The 17,660-nt window shown below is 36.4% G+C and overlaps 1 protein-coding gene and 1 long non-coding RNA gene across 2 annotated transcripts; one reads left to right on the top strand and one right to left on the bottom strand.

Moving 5' to 3' along the window:
- Positions 1-435: 435 nt before the first annotated feature.
- On the bottom strand, positions 436-1,010 carry LOC143721992 (uncharacterized). The gene is made up of 2 exons (XR_013196817.1): positions 889-1,010; positions 436-675 (listed from the first exon to the last, which is right to left on the bottom strand). It is a non-coding gene; the product is annotated as an uncharacterized LOC143721992 (long non-coding RNA).
- A 3,114-nt stretch (positions 1,011-4,124) lies between these two features.
- LOC143721971 (uncharacterized) lies at positions 4,125-16,211 on the top strand. The gene is made up of 13 exons (XM_077212969.1): positions 4,125-4,380; positions 6,274-6,576; positions 10,820-11,116; positions 11,225-11,512; positions 11,600-11,908; positions 12,354-12,647; positions 12,970-13,257; positions 13,347-13,655; positions 14,192-14,485; positions 14,600-14,923; positions 14,996-15,307; positions 15,464-15,751; positions 15,877-16,211. Exons 1-13 carry the CDS (start codon positions 4,362-4,364, stop codon positions 16,038-16,040), a joined length of 3,489 nt encoding a protein of 1,162 aa, XP_077069084.1. The 5' UTR covers positions 4,125-4,361; the 3' UTR covers positions 16,041-16,211.
- Positions 16,212-17,660: the final 1,449 nt, after the last annotated feature.

The following is a 17,660-nucleotide window of genomic DNA, read 5'->3' as shown; positions in this document are numbered from 1 at the left end:
TTGATGAGATCGAATGATCAGGTTTGCTGGACAAGCAGATGATTCGATCATAAATGAATCCCCTTAAAGATTATCCTGACGATCGATCTATGATAGACATAATTGATATATTAAATATTTAATTATAATCCATTTTGATTAAAGGGATACTTCAGCTCTGGGAAGATGAATGTGTATTTAATAGTGGTCATTTATATAGTAGAAATGTGAAATTATTTTTGAAATTCAAGCATTCTAGACTGAGAAAAGGCAGAAAATGTATTTTTTACTCATGTGGCTGAAAGACTACAACTCCCAGAATGCACTTGCTTTGCTGCCCAGGCTAACCACGCCTACCGGTTACAGGCGGCAGTATCCGAAAAATGTCTCCACACATTCTCTAGGCTAATACATACTCTAGTAACAGTAAAGGTTTATAAAAAGAACCACAACCAATGTGAGTTATAACTTTTAATTAAAAAAATAATTAATATTAACACTTTTACACTCAAAGCTCTTCCAGAGCTTCAGCTGTTTCCTTATATTCATTCACAGTATTGCCCGTCAGGAGCTGGATATCTCCGTCTGATATCCTGGACAACACAGGTGGGCAAAATGAGACGATAGCCTTTACTATGTCTCTCGCCTTGCAGGACCCATTCCATAAAGTGATGGTAGGCTGTTAGGCGATATTGTCTACAAAACAGTAAGCACAACGTTAGCAATGCAAACTATTTGCACATACAGTATATACTATCATATATGTAAATATAACAACAATAGCTCAGCTGACTACACGGAAAGAACATTGTGATAATGCCGGGTGTCCAAACTCTGTACATTGCGTCTTGGTAAAAAAAAGAAAAACAAACCAAATAACGTTACAAACCAAATAACGTATAACGTTACGTTACACTAAGCCGTCCGTTTGTCCCTGCGGGCTTTGGCTGGCGTTTCCAGTTTATCTCGTCCAGAAGAAAATGGGATCGCTCAAAATTCGCGACAGCAATAGGACTCTCTATCTGTTTCCATATGCGCACAGCGAGAGTACTGACACGACCGGTCCGCCCCAACTGGAGTCTTGCCGGGCTCGAGTCAGGTCTTGCTCCCCTGCTGCAGCAGCTGCTCCGGCCGCCTCTTGTTCCTCCATCTCCCGCAACTGTTCATCGCTGTATTGCGGCTTGTACAGGTAGCCGCGAGCATCAGATTCGCGCAACAGATCTTCGAAATCCCCTTCTGCCATTTCAACTTCAAAACTAACGATACCTTCCGCCATCGTGATTAGCCTACTATACAAACTTTATACACAGAGCAAGAGGCAAGAGTCTGTTAGCTTAGCTTCTACAGAAAGATGGCTGACACATCTTTACACTCTGTGACTGAGATCCCGCCCCATATGGGCGTGGTGAAAACATGCGGAACTAGCTACTAATACTGGCTGTAGTTTTAAGCCTCTGGCCCAAAAATCCTCCGATGACGCAAAATGACGATTTTTGAAAATACTACTGGTTTTCTACTGATACAAAGCTTAATGCTAAATCCTGAAGTATCCCTTTAAGTATTGATATACAATTGAGCTGATAATAACCTGTCTGTAAAATATAGTCTACATCAGTGGTTCTCAACTCCAGTCCTCGGGACCCACTGCTAAATTGAGCACTGAGTCCTAAATGTGCTCTGCACATTTTGTATGTCTCCTTATTTAACACACCTGATTCAGATCATCAGCTCGTTAGGAGAGACTCTATAGCTGTGTCCGAAATCGCATACCTCCCTACTATATAGTAGACAAAAAGCAGTGACAAAAGCCATACGTCCAAAATCACAGTACTGATAAAAGAGCAGGCAAAAAAGTACCTGGATGACCTATTACTACCAGCGAGATATGGTGTGCATATGATTCTATATAGAAAATACTTTTTTAGCGGCCCTGAAGCAATTACTCAAATTCAAAATAAGTACCTACTCAAGAGAGTATGCGAATTTGGACGCAGCATATGATCTGAACTGAGTGTGTCAGATAAGAGAGACATACAAAATGTGCAGAGCACCGGGTCCCGAGGACTGGAGTTGAGAACCACTGGTCTAGACCACAACATATATGTAACTTCAACACATGATACTATTATCAAGATGGTGAAACTGAAAGGAACGGAAATATCTTAATTACATATTTTTCATTACCAGGTTTAAAGAGAAGAAACAAAAAAGAAAACTCAAGGCATTCAGTGTACAGTGTACAAAAATGATAGAGATGTGGAGAGATGCACGAAAGAAATACAGAAAAAGGAAAAAAGAAGTGAATGAAGTGAAGTGAACCTGACCCCTCCATCTCTTAAAGCATCACTGAATGAAGATAATGCTGATGAATACAGTTTTTTGCATTAACAAATTGTGGAGTGGTGCAGTTCATCATATAGCGTGACATTATATAATTTGGTGTGACATTGAGAATTGTGCCAGTAAAAATACTTTCTTATTTATAAATCATAAAAAAGTCAACGGAACACAAGAGAAATAGTATCAGCAAGAGTCACAAGCATTTTCATAGATTTAAAACCGGGTTTAACATAATTAATCTAAAATATTTGGAAAGGCTGAGGAGAGATGACTTACTTTGCATGATGATTTAGAAAAACAATACAAAATCTAATGAATCTGCACAAAATAAATGTTAAATCTTAAGATAGTAATAATAACGATTTATGTTGAAGTTAGTTACTTAGGGAGAGTATATCCCATTTTCATTTTATATAAAATAACTTTTATGTCACACCATATGACAATTTTAGGCACGAATGCAACAAATTGGTGAATAAATCCAATTTCAAATACAAAATCTATAAGACCACATATATTTTGGGAAATGCAAGAGTCAGTACAACACAACTCAATACTTTTATGCCTAATATTTGAAGTAAAAAATAAAAACTTTTTTCAGTCTTATATGTCTCCCACCCATTTGTTGTTTCATAATAATCAGCCCGTTTTACAATCGTTAATGCTTTCTTTTGTAACATTTATTGGATTTATATTATATGACTCCACACAATATGGAGCTATAAGGGAACAATACAATATATAGTGATTTTTCGTTCAAAATATGTTTTATTTAATTAGGCATATTAGTAAATAGGACACATCTGAACTGAGGGGAGATGCAGGAAGAGTTTGGTTCAGGTTATTAGCCTATACTAAAAATTGCTTTTTAATTTCAGGGTCATCATGTTTTAAAGCTAATGCAACATAAGTGCTGCAAATCATATTTCTGACACGCTGAGAACAATATGGCGAGAGAAGTTTTCACTACATCCATTATCCTGACCAAAAGGTAGAATAACTAATGATAGGTTTAAGTTCTTTTGATCACATGGACACTGTTGCTTCTTGTGGGTTTTTTGGTCAGTAACTCAAAGGCACTAGTCACTGTGTCGACTACTTCGACTACTGGGGAAAAGGAACCAAAGTCACCGTTTCTTCAGGTAAGTTATTGCCGATATTTTCTGTACATTTTTTTTTTTTTTTGCTTGTTTTATTTATTATGGTAGAACAGGTAGTCTTTTTGTCACAAAACTAACATGCAGACGTATTTAAAATGTTTACATTGGTTAACAGTGGAAATGCGTCGGTAACGCGTAAAACTCTCCGATTATAGAAAGTGCGAACAACATATCAAACTAAATCGTTTTAAGAACGTCGGCTTAGAAAAAAATGTTTCCTATGAAAATGTATTATTGTAGTTATGGTATGGCTCTTATCATGAACCTTCCCGTTGTGACGGTGCCTTTGACTACTGGGGAAAGGGAACAGCGGTGACTGTAACATCAGGTAAGAAGTCAAATTTTGATTTCTAGACTACGAACCAAACAGCAAAATATGAATCGTTATGTAGGCTATAAAAATATTTCTAAAGCCGATTATTAACTTTTTTTCCTGATAAAAGTGTTCATATCATGAAAAATTTGACAATTAATTACGACATAAATCAGGTTATAAGGTTAATTGGCTAATATGAAAAAGATCGTTTGTGTTTTTGTGCACTGAAGAAATTAAAAGTATCACTGTGATGCTGCCTTTGACTACTGGGGGAAAGGCACGTCTGTCACAGTGACATCTGGTAAGATATCAGGCTAATCCTCTCAATAACTATGGCTTGGTTTAAATATAATAGGCTAGTAGGCTAAAGGTGAATTTCCGTTTTACCTTTCTTTGCGAGAGTAAACATTAGATTGAATAAAAAGGCTAAATCCAATCTGTGGGTTATATAATAATAAATGAAAGCTTGTTAGGAGGTTACATATGATATAGCTGCTATTATTGTACAATATCCACGGGTAAATTGTCAGTGTGACTATGGTTTTGACTACTGGGGAAAAGGAACCATGGTCACTGTTTCGTCAGGTAAGAAAAATTCTCACCTACTAATTTAAAATCTGATTTAAGTACGATAAATGTGTGTGCAGTTATTTCGTCGATACAATTTTTTACATAAAAGCAACATTTCAGTGACAAGTTTCTTGTTCTGCGATTAGAACAATTAAAGTTAGGATATTAGTCTAAAGTAATTTACTTGAAAATATTCAGATTATGAATATTTAAATTCAATTCTAAATATTTGTATAAAAAAACAAAGAATTGGCTGCAGGACTCTGAGCGTTGTATTTTTATACTGCACTGTAACATTAAAAGAATATTGTGTAACTGGGCTTTCGACTACTGGGGAAGCGGCACCAAAGTCACCGTAACAAACAGTAAGTTTTTATGATTAATTGCATGGACATTTGTATCGTAAAGGAAGAAATTGCACGTGTGTTTTATTTTTACTATAACATAGTTCGAGTTTTCTATTAGCCTATAACATTCTTCATTTAGCGATTGTTCATTTTTCACTAGATTTAAAAGACTACATTATTTTATATTATTCATCTGTTAAAAACGAACAAAAATCAATAACAGTAGTTATTCTTAAACGACTAATTTTGTTGTACATTAGGCTATTCTCACGTGTTGCCTTAAACTGCTCAAATATTAGACGCTGAAAACAGACAGAAATATAAGACTAAAAAAATTTGCTAAACTGTAACGTCTCTGGTGCGTTTTAACTTTATCCACTGATATCCACTAATATAATGTGTTATATTCTTAATGTGTTATTTTTTTTAAATTGTTGATTGTATCCCGATATTAAATATTACTAATAAACTGGTATAGCTTGATTTAGAAAGGTTTCTACTAATGCATGAAGATGACAATTAGAGATTTAAAAGAATTTATTTTTTGTGGAACAACCGCGATTCAAGAAATTATTTCAAGCACAATGAAAATGAAAGAATCCCCCTTTAGACGTTTGTTTGCAGTATTTTTTGGCTATTTATTTTTTAATGATACATTTTTAGTTTTTTTAATATGATTTCATAGTTCAAAGTTACAAACTGCTATACAACGCTTTTATTTAAAATTCTCAAAAGGTTGTAATTTTCATTAAATGTATATTTGATTTCATTATTTTTTTTAAATGTATAGTTCATAAGTTAAAATAACTTTCATTTGAAACAAATTGAAGTCATTATGCAGTCATTATCAAATAGCCTAATACATTTAAATGAGTTTATACCCGTTTATCTACACTGTAAAAAAAGGTTGCTAAATGACATTGATGGTTCAATGAAGAACCTTTACCATCATGGACCCTTTCAATTGCACAATGTTGTTTAGATTATAATGTTCTTCACACTAAGAAAAAAAATGTTTATTTTAAGAACTGTTCACTGAAAGGTTCTTTTAGGAACCCAAAATGTCTCTTTATGGAATCGCTGTGAAAACTCCCTTTTGGAACCTTTATTTTTTAAGAGTGTAAGAAAAAAATGTTTCCCGTGATTCGCGAGATTTTATGTTTTGCGACCGATTTTAGACTGAGACCGTTAACCAAGGGGTATTGAGTCTGACTTTAAAAAAATTCTAATTAGACCAATTTACTTTTTTAATTTAACTTACTTAAAAAAACAGGTATGACCAGTCTTAAAGAAGAAAAGATGACTAACTTGCAAGACTATAGTTACTAAGCAGTTTAAATGCAAATCTCTGATGACAAATGACTCTGATGCAAGTCGAAGATAGCGGTGTATTTCTTCTCACGTATAATAATTTAATCTCAATCAATTTATTATTTATTTTCTTTATTTGTTCATTCGTTGGTTGTTTCGTTAATTTGACAAGGCCGTATAGTGTTGCATATATGTTACGTTTTAGGATGCCGTTTATATATTGTCTGAGAAAGATGTAATGTCTCTACAGCTCAACCATCTGCGCCGAAGTCCATCTTCGCCCTGTCTCAGTGTTCTCCTGGTTCTGATGAGATCACCGTCGGCTGCTTGACCAGAGGTTTCTCACCTGTGGACTCACTCACTTTCAAGTGGAAGGGTCCTGGTGATAAAGATCTGGATACTTTCATTCAGTATCCAGCGTTCGGGAGAGAAGGAGACTATACCAAAATCAGCCATGTGCGTGTGAAGAAAAGCGACTGGAGTCCTCAAAACCCATACATATGTGAAGCTTCAAATTCTATTGGTACTGTAAAAGCTACTTTAACTCCACCAGGTAAGTTACATCTCTAAAATATCTAACATTTGGACATTTTAGCTACTTCAATTGTCTCTCTTTTATTGCTGTTGGGTCAGTGTTTTGTATATTGCTGTTGGGATATTGTTTCTTTGAGGAGGCTCATGTTTGAATAGACATTTTAGCACACTCTTATAGTTTTGTCAAATCATTGATTTAATTATTTAATGCCAATGAACCTGCTGTTATATTTTTCTGCAAGTCAAGCAGTTGTCCTTTATCAAAGTCTAATGACAGTGAATGTTTGCAGTAGCTGAGAACAACAAGACTATAGGTCTAAAAGACTTACAACAGAAAAGCACATATGCTTAGGCTTTCAGAAATGCTTTTTCTCTGACCTCATGCCAGGGAATACAATGGCATATGAGATTTCTTGTTTTATAAACAAAATAAAAATAATTTAAATATAAATATAGGCTACAACATTTAACATTGACGTTCAAACTCGACTAAGAGCATCTATGTGCTTTGCTTAATAAAGCATGTTGCACTATTTCCTTGCTTTTCATGTCCTCTCTGCTTTCTCCTGTATGTTGCCAGCTCCACCGCCAGATCAGCCTGCAACTGTCGTCTTAACAGTACCTACAAAAAAGGAGTTAGAGAATGGGACAGCAACCTTCTTGTGTTTAGCCCGGCAGTTTTCGCCTAAAGCATACTCGTTTAAGTGGTTTCAGAACGATCAGAAGGTGACGCATGCGATAGACACCTATGACACAAGTGAGAAGAATGGCTCAGTAACCTTGTATAGTGCCACAAGCATTTTTCAAATCAGTGCCAAGACATGGACGGAATCAGACACCAAAGTTAAGTGTGAGTTCGAGCACAAGACGGGAAGTGAAGTCAAAGAGGCCCAATATACAGGTATGTTTGAGGACTGTGAATGTTTCTTTATTCATAATGTTTGCCTCTCTCTAAATCTGTTGCATGTCTGATTTTTGTTTATAGCTTCTATGCAAGGCTGCAGCAATATTGAGGTTGTTATAGTCCCCCCCTCCCTTGAAGACATGCTGAAAAATAGACAAGGAGAGCTGAAGTGCAGAGCTTCTGGAGAAAGTTCAGGATTCAAAAAAATAGAGATTAAAGCAAATGATTTCATCATCGCTGAGGCCTCAGAGGAACATTTAGAGAACAAAATAACAGTGGAACTTAAAGCCCCTATAGGCTATGAAGAATGGAGCAACGGCACCGTATTTACGTGCACAGTTGAACACTCAGACCTACCACAGCCCAAGGATACTAAGTTCACCAGAGAAAATGGTATGTTTTTTTCTTTTTGTAAAACCTTACACTGTCCTTGCTTCCACAAGATCTCTTGATATATACAGTCTTTGTTACAATTGACATTGAAGTCTTTCAAAAAATAAGAAAAAGAGAATGACTCAGCAATCTGGTCTTAATTGTGATCTTGTCTTACTAGGTAAAGAAAGAAAGAGACCCTCTGTTTACCTGTTAGCACCCCCAGAGTACAAAGAGGGTGAAACGATGACCCTGACATGTTATGTGAAGGATTTCTACCCCAAGGAGGTGTTTGTGTCTTGGCTTGTTGATGATGATGAACCTGAGAGTGGGTACAAGCACAAAACTAGCCTGCCGATGCAGAATGATAAATACTTCTCGGTCTACAGTCAGATCACAGTGGATTCTTCCGAATGGAAGACTGGTTCAGTGTACAGTTGTGTAGTGTACCATGAAACCATTGATGAAAAAATGCGCGTACTGACAAGATCTATTGCTGATAACATTGATAAGCCAGGTGTAATTAATCTAAGTATGAATACCCCTGCGTGCTGCAAGGAATAGATCGTTATGCATGTGATTGTTCTGCTTTTTAAGTGTTTATCTTGTTCATCTCGTGTTTCTTTTTGTTTTTGTGTAACATGTCCATAATTGTAAGTGTGTTTGTCTTTAATGTTTGTGGCTTCTTGCTTTTTGAGATATTTTCATGCACATCACATTTAGGAAAAGACTAATAAAAAAAGAAACTAAGCATATTTCCTGTGCACTTAATTGATGTTATCATTGCCAGTTTTACATGTGTCTGTCCCTGTGTATATGTGAGCATATAAGGTCACAAAGACATCATAACTTCACTCCAAATAAATTAAAATGGAAAAATTGAAAACATGAAACAGTTAAAATAATAATAATACATCAAAGTGATGCATTTAAGAGTACTTTGAAATAAATGCATACAATTATTTTTTTTAAATAATATTATTCAGAAGACAAAGTACCATTAGCATCCACATACAATTCTAAATAATGAGAGTAAATGCTTATCTGTGTGTGTGTGTGTGTGTGCGCATATTGTATGTCATGTGAACTGTTTGATATGATCACTCAGACACATAATGCTCTCCATTTTATATAGTTCAGGTCATAGAGAAGGATAGTCACATTGGTTCATCTACAGCATGCCAAGACACATTCACAACTTTTTTGCTGTTTTAATTGATATGTTCATGGTCACCTTTAAGTATATGATTTAATTATGTAGTAAGCAGTTAATATAAATAAAAATCATCAAATTTTAGAAACAATATGGTTCATTAAAGGTTCTTTGTCCCTAAAATATTCTAATTGGTTTCCTTTTACTGCATATTCATGCCTTTAGTCCACCTGTCTAATTTTAAATAAAGATGGACAGGTGAATTGATTAAAATAATCATAATCCTGCCTTTAGTTCACCTGTCTATTATTTTTAATACGGATGGACAGGCAAATTGGTTAAAATCATCATAGACACAAGGAATATGCCAGACTCTTATACTCAGCTTATGTTGGACAGTGTCTTAATTGCGAATGTGTTCTTGTTGGTTTCCGCAGCGTGGATCGTGTGGATAGAGCATCCCCTGTTTGAACCCATTGAAACAGATGACAGCGGCATTTCAAACACTGCTGTAACCTTTGTTTTCCTGTTCCTCATCACCTTGTTCTACAGCATAGGTGCTACTTTTGTTAAGGTATACACTTTTAGACTTTTTATAGGTAATTTTCAATTTAGGATAAACATGAGACTAGACTTTATAGGAGCACTTGAGTTAGTTATCATTTGGAGAAAGAGATGATGCAAGAGATGATGCAAGAGATGATGCAAAAAATTGGCTTTGTATTTTTATTGACATTTTTTTAATTAATATATGCATGTTAAACATAAGTTTCCTTGCTGTAATTGGTGTCAAATTATGCTTTCAGGTGAAATGAAAGATCCCTTTAAGGACATGATGCAAGGCCTTTCAGAAGAGATTTAAGACTATGACAGTTATAATTTTTTTGTAAATATGTGATTGTGCAGTTTGTTGGTTTTTAGATTTTACTTTAATAAAAGAAAGAAACGATTTGACTTCTCTTGTATTTTTTTTATAATCTCAAATTCACAATTCTGTGTTGACATCTTAAGGAAAAACACTAATTTGCATGATAAACTAATGTTGCTCTTAAAAAATGTATATACACTGCATAAGGAGTAACACTTATTAATACAGAAATATTTAAAGGCCATTAGGTTTTGAATTATTTTCCTAATTTCTGAATATAATAAACTGCACACACATTTCTTAAATCCAATCCTTAATTTTTTCCAAATCTGCAAGACTTTGTTCATTGGGTGACTGAAGCACGGCATCTTTGTGTGAATATTTGTAAGTGTGAATATTTCATGCTGCAAAGGGTAATAAAACATAAATTGCATAACAGGAGAGTAATTGTATGTAAATGGAAAGGTGTATTTCCTGTGCAGATGTGCTAAACCCTGTCTCAAAGATGCAGATGGGTTTCAGTTCTGCTTTTGGTTGCTATTTCAGCTTGACTGTTACTTAACGCTTCCATCTGCTATTTGCTATGTTTTCTGAAGCATGTCTTTTATTTCCTTTTCTGTCCATCTTTTTTTTTCTATTCCAGAATCTTCAACTTTAAAAACTCTCATGATGTAAATAACCACCCACTGAAGCATTAACAGGTTTTTTTGTTAGGTTTTTTTTTTTAGCATTAACAGGTGTTTTTAACAGTTTTTTTTAAAGGGGGCGGGGGGGGGGGGGGGGGTGGGGGTGTTATAATTTATAATTATTTCATATTATAAAAAAATATCATTATTTTGTATGTCTATCTGAATTTATTGAAGAAGACTAGTATTCTTGATTAAGATTTTCATAAATGTTGTATCTCTTATATTTTCTGTTTAAACCACATTGCAGGTTCATTGATTCTTTCCTTGTTTTAATAGTAAAACGTGTCACTGCACCCACTATTGATCTGCTGAGTAGAGAGGAAGGTGATAGCATCATGTTGCAGTGCCAGTTGAAGGATTATTACCCAGACAAACTTACTGTACAATGGCTTAGTGGGGATCAGCTTGTCAGTGCTGCTAAAAATAAAACCTTGCAGACCACTGATAAAGTGGAGAAAACCTTTACTTACATAAGCCAAATATCTATCCGTGCCCAATATGAAGACAAAAACTACACTTGTAAAGCCAGCCATAACTCTGAAGAGTTCAAGCAAGAATATAACATGTGCATGGGTAAGTAAATAAAAACTAAATGTGACCATATCCTACCATATATGAAAGTATAATTAGTGCAAGCTTCATCATTCCATGAAGCTAACTTTATTCGTTTCACATTTACAGCAAAGTCTGTGTTCAAACCTTCAGTCCAAGTAAAGACATCCCATCTCAGAGACATTTTGAAGGAGAACGAAGTCACAATTTCTTGTATTGTTGAAGCGCCACACAACACTGAAGTGTCATGGTCGGCAGACGGCACCAGTGAAAAAGGCACCAGCGCTTCCAAAGACCTTCACAATAAAATTGTGAGCAACTTGACTTTGTCCAGAGACAAGTGGTTGAAACTGAAGACCGTTGTTTGTACTGCTAAACATCCATGTTTCCCAGAAGAGAATGATAAAATTCAAGCTGGTAAGTTGTTTATTTTGCACTGATCAAGTGTGAGAATTTAGGTTTTGAAAACCACATATTGTGTATTAATGTATGTTTGATCTTCAGATGATATGAAGAAGAATCCTGTAGTGGTGATCAGGAGGTCTTTCAAGAAATCAGCTCAGTCGGGCACTGCTTTACTGGAGTGTGTTGTAAATGATCTCCCCTCTGGTGAGGTCTGCATCAACTTCCAGGCCAACAGTGCTGATATCTCAGATTTCACTTGTGTGGACTGGGTCCCTTCTGAAAACAATTGGTCCCTGACCACACATTTTACAATCCCTAGTGAGCACCAGAAGAAAGAAAACAGCTTTACCTGTAAAGTCCACACTCCTTTCAAAAGCTTGGCATCAGAACCTGCTGGAAACTTTTTTGGTAGGGAATGAACATTTAATCGGTAACTCAAAAAAGATGCAATATCTTAAATGAACTAACAATTAACAAAGTACATCAATATAACACTGGTCCGTGTGTGTGTGTGTGTGTGTGTGTGTGTGTGTGTGTTCTCTCACTGCTCCTAATGTGTGTGCACTAACTTGGATGGGTTAAATTCAGAGGACAAATTGCGAGTATGAGTCACCTAGAGTTGGCCTTTACTTACAAAACTTATTCACCTTTGTTTATTTTAGTTAATAACATGTTCATGATAGTTCACTGTGCATAATGCTAACAGATACAAGTTTTGATCTTAAAAAAATGTATAAGTAAATGTTGAGATTAGCATAAACTAATATTAGCAAATGCTGTATACTTATTATTTATTGTTAGTTCATGTTAACTAATGAAAATTGTAACCTGGACAACTTTTTTTCCCCCTTAGATGATCCTACCATAGAGCTTGTTGTTGTTCCCAGTGTGGGTCAATCTAGTTCAGAGCCACAAAAGCTGCTGTGTTCTGGAAAAGGATTCGACCCGAAGATCAATTGGTTTTCAGAATCTAAAAAAAAATCTGGCACAGCTTTAGACGTCTCAATGATGGAAAATGGCTATGTGAAAGTGTACAGTGAGATATTGGTGCCACAGCAAGAGTGGGATAAAGGGGTCACTTACACTTGTCAAATTGTCGATGAACGCAGTGGGAAAACTGCTGAGAAAAACACCAATATTTGTGCAGGTAAATACACAATGTATGACTCTCTCTCTCTCTCTCTCTCTCTCTCTCTCTCTCTCTCTCTCTCTCTCTCTCTCTCTCTCTCATGTTATCATGCCAGTTTTACATGTGTCTGTCCCAGTGTATATGTGAGCATATAAGGTCACAAAGACATCATAACTTCACTCAAAATAAATTGAAATTAAAAAAATGAAAACATGAAACAGTTAAAATAATAATACATCAAAGTGATGCATTTGCATTGAAGATGAATCATATATGACAGTATAATTAGTGCTAGCATCATCATTCCATGAAGCTAACTTTATTAATTTCATATTTACAGCAAAGTCTGTGTTCAAACCTTCAGTCCAAGTAAAGAGAGGCCATCTCAGAGACATTTTGAAGGAGAACGAAGTCACAATTTCTTGTATTGTTGAAGCACCACACAACACTGAAGTGTCATGGTCGGCAGACGGCACCAGTGAAAAAGGCACCAGCACTTCCAAAGACCTTGACAATAAAATTGTTAGCAACTTGACTTTGTCCAGAGACAAGTGGTTGAAACTAAAGAGCGTTGTTTGTACTGCTAAACATCCATGTTTCCCAGAAGAGAATGATAAAATTCAAGCTGGTAAGTTGTATATTTTGCACTGATCAAGTGTGAGAATTTAGGTTTTGAAAACCACATATTGTGTATTAAAATGTATGTTTGATCTTCAGATGATATGAAGAAGAATCCTGTAGTGGTGATCAGGAGGTCTTTCAAGAAATCAGCTCAGTCGGGCACTGCTTTACTGGAGTGTGTTGTAAATGATCTCCCCTCTGGTGAGGTCTGCATCAACTTCCAGGCCAACAGTGCTGATATCTCAGATTTCACTTGTGTGGACTGGGTCCCTTCTGAAAACAATTGGTCCCTGACCACACATTTTACAATCCCTAGTGAGCACCAGAAGAAAGAAAACAGCTTTACCTGTAAAGTCCACACTCCTTTCAAAAGCTTGGCATCAGAACCTGCTGGAAACTTTTTTGGTAGGGAATGAACATTTAATCGGTAACTCAAAAAAGATGCAATATCTTAAATGAACTAACAATTAACAAAGTACATCAATATAACACTGGTCCGTGTGTGTGTGTGTGTGTGTGTGTGTGTGTGTTCTCTCACTGCTCCTAATGTGTGTGCACTAACTTGGATGGGTTAAATTCAGAGGACAAATTGCGAGTATGAGTCACCTAGAGTTGGCCTTTACTTACAAAACTTATTCACCTTTGTTTATTTTAGTTAATAACATGTTCATGATAGTTCACTGTGCATAATGCTAACAGATACAAGTTTTGATCTTAAAAAAATTTATAAGTAAATGTTGAGATTAGCATAAACTAATATTAGCAAATGCTGTATACTTATTATTTATTGTTAGTTCATGTTAACTAATGAAAATTGTAACCTTCTTGTAATGTGTTATCATTAATTATATTGGAGACATTAATTCATGGATTGAAATGAATTTTACTAATATATGGATGTATTATGTTGTCTTCACTGGACAACTTTTTTTCCCCCTTAGATGATCCTACCATAGAGCTTGTTGTTGTTCCCAGTGTGGGTCAATCTAGTTCAGAGCCACAAAAGCTGCTGTGTTCTGGAAAAGGATTCGACCCGAAGATCAATTGGTTTTCAGAATCTAAAAAAAAATCTGGCACAGCTTTAGACGTCTCAATGATGGAAAATGGCTATGTGAAAGTGTACAGTGAGATATTGGTGCCACAGCAAGAGTGGGATAAAGGGGTCACTTACACTTGTCAAATTGTTGATGAACGCAGTGGGAAAACAGCTGAGAAAAACACCAATATTTGTGCAGGTAAACACACCATATGTGACTCTCTCTCTCATTCATGAAAGAATGTTGTAGTTTCTTCCTTACCTGTAATTCAGTGAATGCAATATCTTAACAAATACGTTTACCGTCCAACAGTGACTGCACCTTCCAATCAGAAGACAGCGGTCTACCTGCAAGGTCCTTTAAATCATGTGAGATCTGGCACAGATCTGTATTTGATCTGTTTGGTTGTTGGTCAGAATATCAAGCATTTCTCCATCCAATGGAAAGAGAATGGAATCGTTCATAATCCAAATAGCCCCGACCAAAACACTACAGATCATGCCAATGGCACTCAAAGCAAGGAAAGTATTTTGAAGGTTTCATTTGAAAAATGGAAGACATATACTGTCTTTACCTGTGAGGTAAAGCATGTGTGCTCTGATGTCACACAGCAGCAGAACATCTCAAAAATCAGAGGTGAGCACTTACAGTTCTCAAACTTCTGTTAAAGATTTTTATCTTTACTTAATTGTTGCCAAATGTTCACAGACCCCAAACAACCCACTGTGAGGATCCTCAGACCCTCAGACAGCGATCTCTCTGGACAAAATACCAGCCTTCTTTGCTTCATCACCGGTTTCTTCCCATCTGAGATCTCCGTGTATTGGGAACTAAATGGGATGCAATTCAACGAGTCTCACTTTACTAACAGTCCTGTGGTTGCTCACACTTCAGGAACTTTTTCAATGCATAGTGCCCTAATATTGCCTGCATCACAGTGGAGAGAAGCCATGTACTCTTGCATTGTTTCTCATGAGTCATCCCAAAGTCCATTTATTGCAAATTTGGTGAACTTGTACGGTGGGTGCCATCAGATCTATCTATCTTTCTATCTATCTATATAGAAGACAGAAAATACTAAGATAGCAAATACAACAGAACACATTTGCAATACATAAACCTCTCTGTATACTCTATTATCTGATCTGTTTCACTCACTGTTTTTGATTTATTTAGCCTCTTTGATCCACTCTGCTCCATCTGCAAAGCTGCTGCAGGGTGCTAGTGAGCTGGTGTGTCTGGTGTATGGTTTCAGTCCTCCTGCCATCAACATCACCTGGCTGCTTGGAATGAATGTAGTGACTGTCCACAATGAAACCAACGCCGCAAAAGGCCCTGATGGAAAATTTAGAATCCAAAGTCACCTGCAACTCCTGCCTTCAGATTGGGCACCTGGTGAAGTGTACACATGCAGGGTCTCTCATGTAACTGGTACCCAGCTGTTTAACATCTCCAAAAAATCAGGTATCTATGCAATATTTCATGCACTGAAATACAAATTCATCAAGGAAATAATTGAGTCAATAAACTTTAGAAATGTCATAATTTTCAAATGTGATCTTATTGTTTCCTCTGTTTGCATTTTACAGCATTATTTGAAGAGGCTATATTTATGAATGAGAACAAACCCGAATCTATTGTGCAGGATACCATTGAAGAGACCTGGAATATGGCCTGTGCCTTTCTCGCCCTCTTCCTCCTCTCTCTTATCTATGGGTGCACAGTGACATTGTGCAAAGTGAAGCCGAAATGAGCAACATTTGGTGTGTGTATGTGTGTTTTCCTGGCTTCTGGTTTCTTTTGCTTTTAGTTTTTTTAGTTAATGCATTTTCTTTTACTTTTCTTAGCTGTGCAAAAGTGATATGGTGCAACTTTTGGCCCTGTGGACATTTAAATATAATTAAATACATATTTTAACACTTTTTACTAATTGATTTAATCTGTCTACTAACAATATCTAGCAGTGTATAAACATAGGGTGAATTGCCCTAATGTGGGACATTGCCTAATGTGGGACACCTAAGGTCTAGTGTTTGTAGGTCCCCCATAAATACATGAATGACAGTGAAACTATGGGTTAGTCAAAGCTGTGGTGTCATGTCATCAAAATCACATGACCTCTCAAATGTCCAATCATATTTGAGGGTGGAGCAATCATCAAACAAGAGACACCTTGTGTGAAAATCATATGAAGGTTAATGACATAGAGTTTTAAAGGGGTCATATAATGGTACATGCACTTTTTCAAGTTGATTGTACTGAAATGTGTGTTGGCAGTGCCTGTACACAACCATCATATAATGATAAAAATCTATCCAGTGTTTTTGTTTTAATCTCCTTATATGTTTTCCCCTGCCTCAAATTGAGCCGTTCGATTTTGTGACGTCACTATATCGAACGCCCCTCCCACGATTGTTCATTGACAGCGGCGTTTCAACAGATCCCTGCCCTGAGCGAGCTGTCAGTCATCATAGTCCGTCATTGTTGATACGCTGGAGCAGAATGGCGTCTAAGCGATTGTGGTGTTCTGTTCTTGGGTGTAATAACGAACACAGCAGTAATTTTGATGTTCCTAAATCCGAACCGCTGAAGACACAGTGGCTGAGTTTTGTTTTCGAAGGGAATATTCCCCACGAGCAACGTCAATGCTTTCATGTTTGCGCGATTCGCAAATCTTTTCTCACCAGACTGCTTTATTAACGAACGAAGTAACTTATAAAGCTGATTTTGATAAGAAGCTGCTCCTGAAAAAAGAATTGTTACCAACTATTCATGTCTCCCTGCTGAACCTCCAGAAAAATTAAGTGTAAAATTGTATTAACCTTTATATTAATCTTTGCAAATCGCTTCACGATGAATGCGGCTAAGGTTTACACTCAGGGTAGCCTACATACGGCATGTTTTCTATGTACGACGTTCTCAATATAATTCATAATCCCACATTTATAATGAACAACGCGTTATGCTTATTGTGTTATTACAAACTGAGTACGTATAACTTACATCAGTAAACACATAGCGTTCGTACATCTCACTAAGTTACTCTACCCTGCCAGTACACAAAGATAGATCAAAGTGACAATATAATAACCAACCATTCAGAAACGTCATGTTCGAGCCTAAATTGTCGAATTTCTTCGGGCCGTCATCTTGTTCCGACTCCAGTTCAAACTGATACGGTTGCACAGATGTGTCCTCCTCAGAGACTCCCGCTGCCATTTTTTTCCTATACCCTCAACTGTTGTCAAGGAAACACTCCACGTGCGGAGTGGTCATAACGCTGTTATGAACGCCCGCAGAACAGAGGGGCGGAATTAGCGAAGCTCATTATCATTTAAAGGCATATGCACTGAAATGGCGTGCTGAAAACAGA

Source organism: Siphateles boraxobius, unplaced genomic scaffold (genome assembly GCF_051911475.1).
Source record: "Siphateles boraxobius isolate OS27281-9 unplaced genomic scaffold, OSU_SipBor_1 66, whole genome shotgun sequence".
NCBI classification, from domain to species: domain Eukaryota; kingdom Metazoa; phylum Chordata; class Actinopteri; order Cypriniformes; family Leuciscidae; genus Siphateles; species Siphateles boraxobius.
The sequence above is the reverse complement of the archived record's forward strand: the minus strand, read 5'-3'. Positions and strand labels throughout refer to the sequence as shown.